The sequence below is a fragment of the Belonocnema kinseyi genome, chromosome 4 (assembly GCF_010883055.1).
Source record: "Belonocnema kinseyi isolate 2016_QV_RU_SX_M_011 chromosome 4, B_treatae_v1, whole genome shotgun sequence".
Lineage (NCBI taxonomy): Eukaryota > Metazoa > Arthropoda > Insecta > Hymenoptera > Cynipidae > Belonocnema > Belonocnema kinseyi.
Window position 1 is genome coordinate 151,040,354 of NC_046660.1, and position 16,425 is coordinate 151,056,778.

At 36.8% G+C, this 16,425-nt stretch overlaps 1 protein-coding gene across 2 annotated transcripts in view; it reads right to left on the reverse strand.

Moving 5' to 3' along the window:
• Positions 1 to 16,425, reverse strand: part of LOC117172189 (ornithine aminotransferase, mitochondrial) — a 118,633-nt gene that overhangs the window by 48,749 nt on the left and 53,459 nt on the right. For both annotated transcript variants that reach the window (XM_033360025.1, XM_033360024.1), the window contains exons 2-3: positions 12,292 to 12,704; positions 4,134 to 4,464 (exon numbers count right to left, since the gene is read on the reverse strand). In XM_033360025.1, the coding sequence (XP_033215916.1) occupies positions 4,134 to 4,464; positions 12,292 to 12,680 (720 nt within the window). In that variant the 5' untranslated portion in view covers positions 12,681 to 12,704. The remainder of the gene's footprint in view (positions 1 to 4,133; positions 4,465 to 12,291; positions 12,705 to 16,425) is intronic.

Below are 16,425 nucleotides of genomic sequence, written 5' to 3' on the forward strand. Positions count from 1 at the left end.
ATAAGTGAATGCCGGTGTTTCAACTTTTTTTAAGTCATTAGGCTTACTTTCAGTTCGTCGCTCATTCTGAAGTCGTTCGTTTTTTGCTTTGAAAAGTGACAGTCGTTCATCATGCAGCATTCACTCATTATTTCCATAGACGACGGTATGTTTGTTTGTCATTTCTTTTGTGAAAGGCCTTTGAAAACGTGATTTCTTAGTCAAGTTCAAATCTTCTGCGCTTGGCGTTTGCCCGTTCTGAGAAACGCGCTATATGAGTCAACGGTGTTAACTCATATTGTCATTGGTTTGGCTAAACATGTTATTGATCACTTCTTGATGCGTGTTTCGTATCCAGACATCGTTTGTGTCGCTAAAGCTACTAGGATTGGTTCTATCCGCTGATCATGGACGCTCAGCGCCCGGCCCTCTAGCGAAGGGTACACTGTTATTATCGATTTGCGCACTAGTTACTAATGTTACTTTGGGTACCATTTCTGCCTTTGAAGAAGTGATTAATTAGTCAAGTTAAAATCTTGGGCGCTTAGCGTTTGATCGTTTTGAGAAGCGCGCTATATGAGTCAACGGTGTAGGCGAAAATATGACAGACCACGATCTGAACCGTGATTTCTATGTTGACATCGCTTTTGTAACAAACTCTGTTTTAATTCATTTTATTAACTGATCTTGAGCGCTTAAAGCCGCATAGCGCTAAAACTTTCCATTTTTAAATATTTTTTTACGGATATTTCATCCGGCACTTACAACCTTAAAAATTACAAAGTTTCAGCTAAATCCACCGAAAGCCATTTTCCCATGCATTTAGTGCGGGGTCCTTTCAAGGATCAATTAATGGACCATTTTTAGAGAGCGGCTGGACTAAAAAGCTTGGCAGAGATTTTTGTTGACAAAAAATAAGTGGTTCCATAGCTCACTTAGAAAGTGCTCGCAATAAATTTAGCTTTATAGGCTCAGGTTATGTAGTTTAGCTAGGGTTCGATTCACCAGCGGGTGTGATTTTTTAAAGCGTTTAAGTGTATGAATATGTTTGTAAGTGGACGTGCATGCAATTTACAGATTTAAAATCTATAAGAAAATCTATCTAATAGATTGATATAAAATCTATCTAATACATTAAGCGCAGTGATACTATATAAAATCACTGTTTTGAAAATGTATCATTATATGTATTACTGTTTCGCAAATCACACATAACGCACACACATATACACATACAATTTGCATTACAGATAAGTCACCTGTGACTCACAAGTTATGTAACGTATTATAGTCTGTTATTTAACAGTTACATGAATATTATATAACCATTAATAGCACAGCCACACAAAAAAAAGTGTGCGGATCTGGTAACAAGACACACGTTTTCCTATGGATTTTGGGGCACTGAATTCAAATTCGGTATCAAAAATCACCCATCGCGTCATGGTTGAGCCATAACTTCAAAAAATGACGAAAAATCATGCACTCAGGCAAACAAATTTCAAAATAATGCCAGTGATGCAAATTTTCACTTCAAAAACATGTCGACAACTGTAGGATCAACCCTTGACTGATATCAATTTATTTAACATAATTTTACCCAACAGAACCTGACCTCACCTAACCTGAATTAACATGAATTTATTGAACTCGAGCCTAACCTAGAAATAAATCTAACCAAGCCTAACCATACCTAACCTCACGAAACACAATTAAACTGATTGTGTTGTCCCGTTGTGTTTGCGGTATCATTTCATTCAGCTTCGGCTTAACCTACATAGAGGTTTAACCTATCCTAACCTAACAAAAGCTGACCTAACCTAACCGATTACGCTGGCAACCCTGTTCTTGCGTACTTTCATATTTTGACATTAATAGCAGTAAGTGTCTGGAGTTTCGTAACCGGCAACTCCAGAATATTGTTGCAAAAATGATAAGAAACTACAAAAAGTTAGGCTGCTTTATGAATTTGAAACTTCACATTCTAGATTCCCATCTGGATAAGTTTCCAGAAATGTTAGTGATTTCAGCGAAGAACATGGGGAACGTTTTCATAAGAACATAAAAGTGATGGAACAACGATATCAGGGTAGATGGGACGAGGTCATGATGGCTGATTTTTTCTGGATGTTGGAAAAGGAAACGAATCTAGGTCTTAAACGTAAGCGTAACCCTTTTCATTATTCCTTCGAAGAAAAAAGGACATGTTCTAGCAGGCAGAAAATAGACTGAAGTAGGTCTATAAATCAATTTAATTACGATAAAAAGCAAGATAAAATGTAAACACGAAAGATAGTATAAATATATCCCTTAAGTCTAAGAAAAGCAGAGAGAAAAAATTTTTGAATAAAATTCTTATTCATTTGCATATTTAAGTTACAGTTCTACATTTTAATTGATACAAACATTGTCAGGTTAATTGAAATGGGGTCAATTCTACTTGTAGTTCTAAGTTTCTTCAAAGGAGTAGTGTGCGTCTAAATTTTTAACCACCTGTAGTACAATGAAATTAATTTTATTGTGTTACAACAGGAACACTTAAGTTAAGTTGTGTTGCGTTAAGCAAAATTTCGTTAGGTTCTGTTAAGCTAGATTCATTTGTAGGTTACGATCGAGTTAACCTATTAAATATAGCACACATTTAAGACTGAGAACCGTACGCTTACATAGCTACACGTGTGGTTGAATTTCATTCGGCTAGGTTAGTTTAGGTCAGGTTTTGTTTCGTTAGGATAGGTTAAACCTCTATGTAGGTTAAGCCGAAACTGAATGAAACGGTACCGCAAACACACCGGGACAACACAATGAGTTTAATTGTGTTACGTGAAGTTAAGTTAGGTGAAGTTAGGTTAGGTCAGGTTTTTTTAGGTTAGGATAGGTTTGACCTCTTTGCAGGTTAAGCCCTAGCTGATTCAAACGGTACCGCAAACACAACGGGACAACACAATCAGTTTAATTGTGTTTCGTGAGGTTAGGTTAGGTTAGGCTAGGTTTGATTTATTTCTAGATTAGGCTCGAGTTGACCCATTCGATGTAGCACACATTAACTACTGGGAAAATATGCTTCCAGAGCTTTACGTGTAGTTCAATAAATTTCTGTTAACTCAGGTTAGGAGAGGTCAGGTTCTGTTGGGTAAAGTTATGTTAAATAAGTTGATATCAGGCAGGGGTTGATCTTTCACAGTTGTCGACAGGTTTTTGAAGTCAAAATTTGCATCACTGGCATTATTTTGAAATTTATTTTCCTCAGTGCATGATTTTTCGTCATTTTTTGAGATTATGGCTCAACCGTGACGTGATGGGTGATTTTTGATACCAAATTTGAATTCAGCGCCCCAAAATCCATAGGAATACGTGTGCCTTGTTACCAGGTCCGCACACTTTTTTTGTGGGGTTGTGTAGTTTAAGATGTTAATTTTGTTTGTCTCCTTGGTCAGAATCAATATTATTAAAATATTGACTAATTTTTAAAATTGTGAAAAAACGCTCTCTAGCTCCGCTGGGATATGAGCCCAGGTCCTTCAGATTGCTGGTCTGATGCTCTACCAACTGAGCTACTGAGAGACGAGAACACTTGCCTCACAATCTCCTTACAAGCAGAATGTCAACGTCATTCCTTAGACCAGCGGAGCAATAGAGCGTTTTTTTCACAATCTTAAAAATTAATCAATATTTTAGTAATATTGAACTTATTGAGTAAGATAAATATTTCTTTCAAAAAATAATTAGATTTCAACGAATCTAGACTAGTTAAGTACAATTTTCATGATACTAAGAAATAGGATTCAAGTAAATGAATTTACATAGTTCCAAAAACTATTTTTTTAGTGTATAATGAAAATATTTCAGATTTCCGAATGATGTGAAACAAAATAAGTGTCACTAAAACGAAATAATGTAACTTGTCGTACGTTCTACAATCACTGTCTCGCTCGCTGTCGGTCTTTTCTAAATTTCAGTTTAGGGATTCCACACAGTCAATATTTAAACCCAAATAATGACGAAAATTAAAGCCTATATGCGCTGCTTAGTTCAAGAGTGTAAAGATAAAGGTGGAATGGCTTCCGTTAAGATTACTGATTGGAGCATGGGCGGAATTATATATACAATATATGCATATACATAAATACATAAATACATAAATATAAGTTTACCTTTGGTACTATAACTCCAGCTTCACCTTGAATGGGTTCTACCATGAAGGCACAAACTGTAGGGTCTGCAAGTGTTTTCTCCAACGAATGAAGATCGTCATATGGTATTACATGAAAACCAGGCATAAAAGGGCCGAATTCATTATAACTTAAAGGATCAGTACTCGATGATACAGCGCTCAATGTTCTTCCCCAAAAATTGCCTTCAGCAAAAATAATCTTAGCCTGATTTTTAGGAATTCCTTTTTTTTTATATCCCCATTTACGAGCCAGTTTGCAAGCAGTCTCTCCACCTTCAACTCCAGTATTCATTGGTAACCATTTATCGTACCTATAAAAAACCATTTTTCTTGAGCCACCTTATAAGAAAAAGAATATTACGGTATACTCATACCCCGATTCTGTGAGCTCTGATTTTTGCTGACTTCACTCTAAAGGGGATTTATTAGATCGGCTAAACGGGATTCCATTTATAGCTGCAATTTAAAATATTTTTTGTTGTTGTTTTTTTGAATACGGCATCTAAATGTTGTTCTATTTTGCTGACCAGCCCCGTTTTTTGGGAAAATGTTTATATTTTGTTTAATAATAAAAAAAAAGAACAATAGAGAAAAATTACAGTGACATTCAAAATGGATTCTCGCAGCATTCTCAGAGCATTCTGATCGACCCTCGTGAAACTCAAGAGGCAACCACACCGGGGCGCGTAGAATGGCCCGTCGAATTCCTCGTGAATAATGACTTTTGCATTGTTATGAGATGCAGATCACTTAAAAAACTCAATGTATGGAAGCATGGATTGATTCAATTTTCATTAGCAAAATTATTTTATTCATATAATTAGAAGGAGGTGAAAACAAGATTCATGAAAATCGGTTCATATTTACAGAAGAATAGAAATATTAAAGTGCACATTAAAGTATAGTCAGATACTTCGTAGCATTTCGAATCATGCAAAATGAATTATCCTTTCATTGACATAAGATTCATGCCGTCTACGAAAACTAACACTTGAAAGGATGACTGGATTCAGTTTTAATGACCAGAATTAGTTTTCTTAATATAATTGGAAGAAAGAGAAAAAAATATTCATCAAAAACGGTTCATAATTGCAGTAAGAATAAAAGCGTTAAAGTCCTTGCAAAAGTGTAGCTTTGGCGACCATACCGTGATTTCGTAAGTACTCTTCTAGATTAAACATGAAAAGTGCAAAAAGGAGAGAACTAAGAATCTCACCTTGAAGCACCCCACATTTTACCTTTACGGACGAAGTCAGACCCTCGGAAGAGCAAATAAACATGCTAGCGTTATCATAGAGATTTTTATAATTCGTATAAGTATAGTGGACATGCCTATCCTTAGAAGTTTGCTCCATAGGTGAAAGTGGTTTACTGAGTCAAAAGCCTTTTTGAAATCTATATAAAAAGCAAAAATTCGACGCTTTGGGATAGACAAATGGATTTGAATTAGAGAAGTTAGGGTATAAGTATGATCAACACAACTTCTTCTAGGCCTGAAGACGGCCTCATTTTCTGGGAGAATATTTACCTTGTTGACCTACGCAGTCAATCTCATCAACAGGATCAAAGAAAAGATCTTAATAATAGTATTTATAAGCGCAATTCCCCGGTAATTATGAGGGTCAGATTTATAATCGTTTTTATACAACATAAATGCATGTATTTTGGCCCAGCTAGCTGGGACTCTTTCCTTAGCCCAGATCCCGTTGAAGAGGCGCCCTAAGAACTTTACCCAATTTTCTTGAAGGTTTTTGAAAAATTCGTTGGAATCCCATCCTCGCCCGGCGCTTTGTTGTATTTGCATTTCAATGAAGAGGCTTTAATTTCATCAATCAAGATATGATAGTCCAATAAAGGGTGTTTGTTTACAATCCACTGTATGCAAGTGGGAGCCACAATCGGATAGAGAGAAAAAAGAAGGTCTTGCCATGCATGCATGCTTATATTGTTAGTCGAAGGAGACCAGAATCTAAATCTATTGACCGCTGCTCAGAAATCCTTAGGATTATTACAAGCCGCTAGTGAATTGAGCAGTGCATATTCGTATGGCCTCTTCTTGGACCTACTTACCTTTTAAAGACATTTAAAGATTGTCTAAGCCTACGGCGCGTGACTCTACATTCTTTATCATCCCAAGGTATTTTTCCTGGAGTGTGCCATTTAGACTTTGCGAGTAAATTCAACTTTTCGGCAACAGAAGAGATTGGGACAGTTAAATTATTATTTAGAGTATTTATTTCGCCATTGGAGTACGCAGAATTCTCAGAAATAGATATTTCATGTATATAGTCACATTTGCGGTTTTCATTCTGAATGATTCTATTGTATAATAAAAATGAGTCTCTATTTATGCTTGTGCCCATCTGTATGAAATACGAAATGTCAACGCGAACCGAAAGATGGTCGGATGACGTAGGCAATTGAAGTGCTTCAAAATTAGAAATCAGGTGTATTACACCAATATTGCACGCAACAAGATCGTTAACACTCATACCCTGAAATCCAAGAAAAGTATAATTTCCGGGAAAATCTTTAGGAAATCTCCCATTTAATATCTTTAGCTCATGATTCTCAAAGATTTGAACAAGAACCTATACCCTTGCGTTGACTTCAGAGTACCATGATCTTCGCTTATATGATGCTGCAGAATTTTCGGGGAGGAATAACCCTGCCAGGTCATTTAGGTTGCCGATGCAAGCATTAAAATCGCCTCCTTAAAACATTGGTAAACCTGGATAACCCGATATAACCCGAGAAAGGTTGTCCTCAAAAGTCTGCTCGAACAGTTTAGCATCCATGGATGGTTTAAGATAAACATTACCCACAATAAATTGAAATATCCTCCGCCAACATTTAGCAACAATACATGTAGGAGAAATTAATAAAATTTCAAAGTCAAATTCATCTTTGTTTATAAAAATTTCCAAAAACCCCACTAGGGCGGTTGACTCTAGCAGAACAGGGCTGATGGTCCTCAAGCCTAATACTACTACCCTTGAGAAACACGTTAATATCCGCATTTTTTAGCTTGGTCGCAGTGTGGTACAGGGCTTTCCGCTCTTGCCTTCCTTACTGCCTTGCGTCCTCCCCAGGCGATAAATGGTGTCGATGTTCGACTCATTCAATGACAGACCAGCGCTGGTGAGAATATTGAGAACGAATGAGAATAGGTCCATGTTAGATTCCTCATCGTCCGATAGGTTGTGAATCAAAACCTTGCATGAGCGGACTTGTCGCTGAAGAAAGTCAACCTGTCGCTTCAGTGAACCACACTTTTCTTCTAATTCCTGATAACTTTCTTTCAGCTTTTTATACCGTGCTTTGGATGCGCCAAATTCGATCGTTAGAGCATCAAAATCGGACTTCAATTGAGTTGTGTCAGTTTTAAGAAGTTTGACGTGCTTTTTGGTTTCGTCTGTGTCGGCCTTGATAGAGTTTAAAAGTTTCAGCACATTTGAATCACCACTCATTTTTGTAAATAGTAGCTACTTTCAAAGTTGAAGATAAGAGCGATAGATAATAGCTGTCATTTCTCACACACACACACGAAAACAGCGCGCTCAGCCTGAACAAATCACGCACACTATCTGAGGGGCATCGCGAAATTTATTAAGATTTCTGTTGAAGACCACAAGTTCTTCACACAAAACAATTCAGAATTCTGACAGAAAATCACAGAAACACGAACAAAAACTCATCCCAAAAGGTGTAGCAGCAAAAAACGAGCGCGATAATAGCCAAAGAAAAAATTTAGCACTTGAGACCCTAAGTCAAATCAAGAAATTAATACGCAGCATGAGAGACACGTGTTGCTCACACCGGCACCTTATTGCAACTCACATCTTACAATTTTAGACAGGTGCATGCATGTGTGCATGCGTGTGTAAGCATTGATGTCCGACAGCGCTTCAAAAAAAAAAATAGAATAACTTTGACAGATTTTTTAAAGTATCATTTGTATTTGTATTTATTTATGAAAAGTTCCTTGGGCTAAATATCCTTCTAACAAAAATTTATGTGGAAACTATATAAAGATAAAGAAGATATATCTCCGATGAAAGTGAGAGGATTAATTATCAGAATATGCTGTTTCTTTTCAATTTAAATATTTCACTGAAACCTGGATTCGAACTTGGAAACTCGAAAAGTGATATTTACCGAATATAAAGGTGTCGAAATCTGAGATTCAAGGATGCTGTACATCTCTCAAATACATACATTTTAAAAATTTTTTCCGCTTATATATAGATAGATTATTTTCCACTAATACTTTTAACCCCATTTTTTATTTAATTTTATTTCAATGTTCATCATTTGAAATTAAAGTGCACAAGATTAAAATGATAATTTTTATCGACAGAAGCCAGTATGGTCTTCAAGGCTTCCATTTTTACTGCAATTATTAACCGATTTTGATGAATTTTTGTTTCTCTTTCTTCCAATTATAGGAGGAAAACTAATTCTGGCAATTAAAACTGAATCCAGTTTTCCTTTAAAGTGTTAGATTTCGTAAACGGCATGAATCTCATGTCAATCAAAGGATAATTCATTCTGCACGATTCGAAACGCTACCACGTATCTGAATATACTTTAGTGTGCACTTTGAAATTTATATTATTACTGCAAATATTAACCGATTTTCATTAATCTTGTTTGCACTTCCTTCGAACGCGCTCCAGGGTGCCTAACTCTTGAGTTTCACGAGGGTCGATGAGAATGCTGCAAGAATCCACATTGAGTGTCACTGCTTTTTTATCTATTAGTCTCCTCTTTTTTTAATTAATTAACAAAATATAAACATTTTTTTCAAAAAACCGGGGCTGGTCAGCAAAATAGATCAACATTTAGATGCCGTATACAAAAAATCAGCAAAAGATATTCAAAATGGCGGCTTTAAAATGGAATCCCGTTTTCCTAGTGTAATCAATCCCCTTACCTGGTTTTGTCACCCCCTCTAAGCGTATCTTGACGACCAGTACGCTCGAATAGACAGTGCCGTATCAGAAATTTTGTACGTCCTGACTTTCTAAGCGCTACTGCGCGATACTGTTCCAAGGTTAGACTCTACCAAATGCGGTTAGTGAAAATTGAGTTTTTTGTTGTTTTCAATGGGGTGATTTCATACTTTTAAATATTTTTTTTTCATATTTAATTAAAATGGCACTCACAAATGAACGTTACTTCTGAATTAAAGTTTCTGTAAAAATTAATTTGAACTTCTTTAACTTTAAAAAGTATATTTTTTATATTTTTGCGGGAAAATATAATTGGAAATTGTAAATATATTGTAAATATAATTGGATTGTCGAAAGTAATTAAGCCTGTGTAGCGCAAATATCCAGTTTGTAGGGGAATCAATATGGCTGCTATCTGTTGCAAGCTTGCAAGTGTAAACAATAAACATAACCTATTATTATATTTAGATATTTATTATTGTAAATGTGTTTTAAAAGTATAAAAGAATGGCTTAAAAGGTATTCAAAATGGATAAAATTGTACTTAAACCAGGATTTGTAAAGTGCGAAAGGGCGAATGTGCCAAAAGTTAACATATGGATGGTGCAGGAAATTTTAATGTGGAAAGCGCAAATTATTTTGATAACGTATGAATATACTATTATAATATATCATTAGGAATTAAATGTTCAAAAATACATATTGTTTATTTCACTTCCTCTAAAGTCTATAATCTTCAAAAAATCACAATTATCAAATTTTAAACCGTTGCATTGAATCTGCTGTTTTAGTTTCTATAATTTCGGCTTCAGATTCAGTACAAAAAATTTCGAAAACACTTGAGTACAAAGTTTCGTTCAATTTGAACAAAAATTTCAAATTTAAAAATTACTTATCGCCTATTTTATATTTAGTGCAGACATCAAGTTCCAAAAATCGTGTTTGCGTAGACTGACCCATCCCATTACATTTTAGAGCAGAATGTTCCCGAGTTATAGTCCTTCGAAAATCCGGATTTTTGGAAAAAGAGGGGAAAAAACATCATTCTGAAGTTTGTATCTGTACTTTCGAATCTATTAATTTACAAAAAAAAAAAAGATTTTTGGACCTCCCTAGCGATCTGGTGAAAAAAAATAAGAATATGTTACAGATGTCAAATTACTCGCCATTGAAAATCAAAATGAGCATCGCCTTTCGTTTCTCAAAAATTTCAAAAAATTTCCCCTAATTAGGGGCTCACAAGATGAGTAATTTGATATCAGTTACATATTTTTATGTAGCATAATTCTAGCGCCAAAGGGTCATAAGTTATAGCCTCACAAAGTTGACTGCTTTTGACCTATTTATCAGGGCAAACTATTCGCGTTCAGTTTTATCGAAATACTTCACATCCTCGTGAAACTACATAAGTGGTACACGAGAAAAAGTTGCAGAACGGGAAATTCTGCGTAAATCTAAAAAAATGTAATCTTCTAGTCTTCACAGATCCAGAGTTATGACTTTTTAAGGAAACATAATTTTTTTGCTATTTTGAGCATTTATAGTCATTAAAGTTTTTTCAAAACTACCCGTTTCGTGCATATACTACATCAAAACACCCGAAAAATAAATGATAATGATAAATGAGCTTTATAAAAATCTTCTAATACTCTACCTCTAGGGTGGTGTGCAAAAGAGTTAATTTAAAAAAATAACCGTTCAATTTTTGGCATTATTAACATAAAATAATACAGCGTTATTAAACTGATCCCTTTAATAGAATTTTTTATCAATGATAAATAAACAATGTGAAATCGGTTAATTTTTATTTTTTCCATTTATTTACGAAAACAGATATTCTAGTAGTAAGTTTCCCAAAGTAAACATATAACATATGCACAGAATTGATAGAGTAAGGCATATTATTTAAACAACTGTTGAACAATCAATTGTTTTTCAACAAAAAAGGAGAAAATGTGAACTTGTAATAAAGAAAAAATGCATGCATGACACCAACATGCTCAAATACGGTCGAGGCACATTTTCCAGTACATACAGAGCCTTCCGAATGGAAAGGTTCCAAGTTTCATGGTCATAACTCGTGACCTATATGAGCTAACACATTGTACTTTTATTTTTTATTTTATACAGAATTTACTCCTCTTTAATTAATTTACTTGACGTTTTTCTATAGGATATGCATGAAACGAGCAGTTCAAACAAAATTTTTATGACCCTAGCTAACTCAAAATACAAAAAATTATGTTTCTTTAAAGACTAATGACTCTTGATCTATGAAGACTTGAGGATTATTTTTTTTTAGATTTATTTAGAATTTTCTACCATGAAACTTTTTCTTTTGCACCACTCATTAAGGCTTCAAGGAGAAATGAAGTATTTTGAAAAAAATGAACACGAGTAATTTACCCTGAAAATAGGCCAAAAGTGGTCATTTTTGTGAGGCTATAACTTATGACATATTGGCAATAGATCATTGCATTTTATTAAAATTACTCGAAATTGTGTCTATTTTAATTTAACTCTGAAAAATTATTTTGTATAATGAACATGTTTCAAAGTACAGATACAAGCTTAAGAATTGGGGGTTTTCGCCTATTTTTTCCAAAAAATCCGGGGTCTTTGAAGGAGCATAACTCGGCACCTATTGAAGGTGGGTTTTTTTTCCTTCAAATTTTTCAGAATTTCCGCTAGTTTAATTTAAGTATTGCACATTTTGCACTAAAATGCATTAGGACGGGTCAGTCTTTCCGAGACGCACGGGTGTCATTTTTAGAAAACTTAGAATTTGAATAAGGACCACTTTATAAGCCGTTTAGTAAAAAAGCGCACATTACGTACTCAATACGGTGTGAATGTACTATATGCCTGAATTATATTATAGATTTTGTAGTTTTAATCTCATAATTATGTTCAATAATCTTTAAAAATCCTCGATACGAAGTATTATGATATTTTATCGAAAATGTCATACTTGGAAATACATGCCAAGCTTATGGTTAAATGCATTTTCTTTCTTACACTTTTCATATAATTTTCAAGTTTCCCGTTACGATGCACATACTTTTTCTATTAAGAAATCGTCAAAGTTCCATTTTGCCATGAACAGAATCAACTATGTGTATCCTACTTTAATTGTCTGCTAGCGCATTTTATAAATATAATTATATAAAGCTTGTTACGTACGCAAAAAGTCGTGTAATATATTCTTCAAATTCTCCTAGAGCATCTGAGTAAAATGCCCGAGACGTCAATGTTAGAATTTTTGCTTGATCCACAAATGCTTGAAATATCCTTGGATGACAATGACCCTGATTAACTGCAGAATAGGCACTAAGGAAATCAAAATAACGATTGCCTTCCATATCCCACATGAAAACACCCTCAGCTTTGCAGATTGCAACAGGTAATGGGTGATAATTGTGAGCACCATATTTATGTTCTCTATCGAAAACTTCTTGTGAGGTTATACTTCGGTTAAACTTTAGTTTTTGCTGCCAATTTATTTTTGAAATTTCTCTGGAATGACCGAAAACCACATTAAATCGAACAGGTAATCGTATAATATGCTCCATAACGTGTCAGAGATTATAGAGGTCCTAAAACAGAAACAAATAGTTAATTATATTATTCTCAAGTACTAGCCACATCCGGTTAAACAAATGAACATCTTTCCTAAATGCATCTCACTGTTTAAGTTTATTCCCATGCCCTGTTGACCACAGATACAAAAGTGGAATAAGGTTCGTATACTTTCTAATCATTACTATGTGTTATTTTTAGATTTCACGCGCTTTTGCATCTAAAAACTGTAATATAATTTACGGTAACTTCCAAAAACGATGTGCTGTGTATTTTGCTTTGAGCAAACCTTACATAAGTGCAGTTATAAGTAAGATATTTTTGCTGTGTGCGGAATAACTTGGATATGCTACAGTGTATTCTTATTGTATACTAGCAGTATCATTTCCTTAAATTGCTAAAAAACCTCAATAAAAATAGCAAGATGAACATTTATGTTGTTGAAATAATGATTCTAGTTAAAATATCTGTTAAAAGGTCACACATTTAATGCAATAGTTTCTTTTTAACGTTAAAAGTTTCAAAAAGTATAATACCTGTCAATAACGTCTGCTGACGGCGATTTTAAGCGCATCGATAATCACAAAAGTAGAATATGCTACTTACATACGGTCCGTGACCTTCTAACGGCAATTTTAACGTAGAATCCTAATTTTAACTATTTAAATTTTCATCATGTTGTGTGCCTTAAACTTATTTTCTTTGGGTAACATATCGGTGGGATATACAACTTATCTCGCAGGGTGGCGTGGGTATATTCAAGTAGGTCCTAGGGATTATGCGAATAATATCCTACAGAGCGGAAATTTCGATATCCTTGAAATGTGACAAGAATATCTAAAAATATCCTAAAGATATTCTATTAATGTACCAATTTTATATACAAAGGATGTCTCCAAGATATACCAACTCTATAATTTAGTATATTCCTGGAAATTCAGTTATATCTACGGCTAAATATAGGTATATTTAATTGTATCATGCAATAACTCATTATTTAACAATATTAGGTATTTTACCGGAGATGTTGTACAAATTATAACATTATACAGTACAATAATAGTAAAGATCCCACTAAACTCACTTCTAGATGAATTCCATCATGGCTATTAGTGTCCAAAAGCTGTCGCGTATTATTAAGTCACGCTTCAACAAAAGTCAACAATTTATCAAATATTCATGCCGGATTATAATTTACTCTCATTGCTTTTTTATTATTAAAACTGACTTTGCCGTTATTCTAATAGTGAAAAGTGCGATCTCTCAGCTGCGCAATTTACAGATTACGGATACACAATGGTGCCAGAACGCGGATATCTCCGTCAAACGTAGCATGCGGGGGGCGTTGCCTATTTAAATGCCAATGGAAAGTTGGCGGGAAATTTTAAATACAGTGTAACGTTCCGTTTTCTTCTACCAGTGTGTTGTTTCTCCGGATGCTTCAGTCTGGCCAGGGTTTCGGATTTGGGACAGGTTTTACAAATAAACGGAACAAACGGTTCATATGCTGACAAAAGAAAACAAAATATACTCTTACTATAAATTATATTACTAAGTAAACCTAACGTGGGAATGTGTCCTGTTAAAGTGTGTGTGTGGGATGCGTGTGTGTGTGAGAGTGGGTGTGTGTTGCCGCCGATAATCTTAAATGTTATAATAGCTGTGTTTGTGGTTGACAGGTTTGCGTGTGATGTCGAGTGTGTTTTGCGCAAGCAGAAAGCGGTGAGAATGATAAAGTCGTAGTGACGAATACGGAAGGAATAGAAGAAAGCGGGTGCGCTGACATGCTCAGGCCAGTCCCTGGAAAACAAAGGTTTAATGAAGTGGTGAGCAGACGGATTTACCGGTGTGCGGGTTAGTCGTAAGGTGCGCGTGACGGAGTAGAAGCGGTAAGCGTTCGGAATCGACTGTATGCGACGGTGACAAGGTGCGCGTTTCGAGGGATAGGGGATGCCTGGTGTGGTATGGTATGTGCGTACCGGTCGGTATTTTCGGTGTGGTCAGTCCCTCGAGGCGGTCTGGTCGGTGTCAGAAAACGAGAGGTAGTTGCTTGTCGACCCAGGCTTTCATCTTCTGGAACCGTCTCTCCCAGGAAAACAGGTACGGTGCGGTGCGAAGAAAGAGAGGGGGAACGGAAAAGCCCTGGTGGCCGCAAGCCGTGCGTGACGTAGAGGACGGTCGTCGGGAAGCTTGGTGGTGTCCAAGACGTGCGTGACGGCTGGTCGTGTTGGTCAGTCAGGTCAGTCCGGGCAGTCAGCTCGGTGTCAGGAGTAAGGACGTGGGGTTGCTTCTAGACACGCGGTAAATTGAACGTAGTCAGGATACTTCTTTGCTCGATAGGCGACTATAGTTGCGCCAGGTAGTCGCATATCAAGCGGTCTCTTAAAAGCTGGAGCAGGACGAGGCACTGGTGCGTTGCCGCGATTAGACCGGTCAGGGGCACCTGATGCCGGCATACTCTTACCTCTCAGGATGGCCACAGGGGCACCCGTCGACAATGGAGGGAGTCGATTATGAGAGCAGGGGGACTGGCTTCGGTCCAGGTACGGTAGGTCGTAAAACGAAGGAACTCTTTGCCCGATATACGGCCCTAGTTGCGCCAGGTGGTTGCATGTCGGATGGACTTCACTAAGAGTTGATACAGGAGATACCGAGGTGGTCACGATTCGCCTCGACCTTTAGACACAATGCGGGTTGTTCAGTCATGCGTGCTCTGTAGGTCCCGGTCACTCTACTATAGGCTCTCCAGGTGATAGAGAGACCAGTCAGCTCGCCGAGCGCAGGCAGAACGGTAGAGCCGGCCTGTCGCCCCCGACGAACTGCCTGTTTTTCTGTCCGCATGTCCTTTTTATTGACTCGTAGCCGGTGATCTGTTGGGGCGCGTAGGCGCACTGTCGGGTCTCGTGAAAACGGGGATAGTGAGTTTAGTGTCCGTCCATACATCCAAAGGTACATACATACACTGAAAAATATACATACATCTGAAAAATTGCACCCGCTTCCAGCCAAATCGCGGTAAAATTTCAGCTACAACCACGTCTCACAACCGCGAGATAGGTGGTTATAGTCTGTAAAGGAATCAATACGACGATCCAGCAAAAGCCTCGTGCACCCTAAGAACACGGAGCGACCCAAGGACGACCGCCTTCTGCATTTTTCCCGCAAGTGTTCTAGAATATTGTTGACACGCAGGGATGCTTTTTAGGCTATTAACAAGTGAAAGCTTGGCACCTCCAAGAGCGCCGATGATAAGGACGATCAGTTTGACAGAATATTCCGAGTAGAATCGTCGAAACTCCCTTATAAGGTCTCGATACCTCTCTTACTTTTCATTCTCCTTTGCTATGATGTTTTCGTCAGCTGGTGCCGAAAATTCGATAACGAACATGGTTCGCTTCTCAAAGTCAAGAAGAACCATGTCAGGCCTCGAGTGAGAAACAGAAACAATTGTCGAGAATATAAAGTTCCAGTATATGCGACACTTCCCATTCTCGACAATTGACTCAATTTCCCTAGGAGCATTTAGAGGAGCGATATTAAGGTGAATGCCGTGGGAGTGACAGAGATGGTAATAAAGCACTCTTAGTACCGCATTGGGCCTTTGAATGTAGGTCGTTCCCGCGTGAGTTGGACAATTAGATAGTATGTGAGCTAAATGCTCGGGGTGTTCATGGCACGCCCTGCAGCTATCATCGGGAATGTCTTGGCTCAAAATGTGGCGTCGGTATGTTAAGGTGG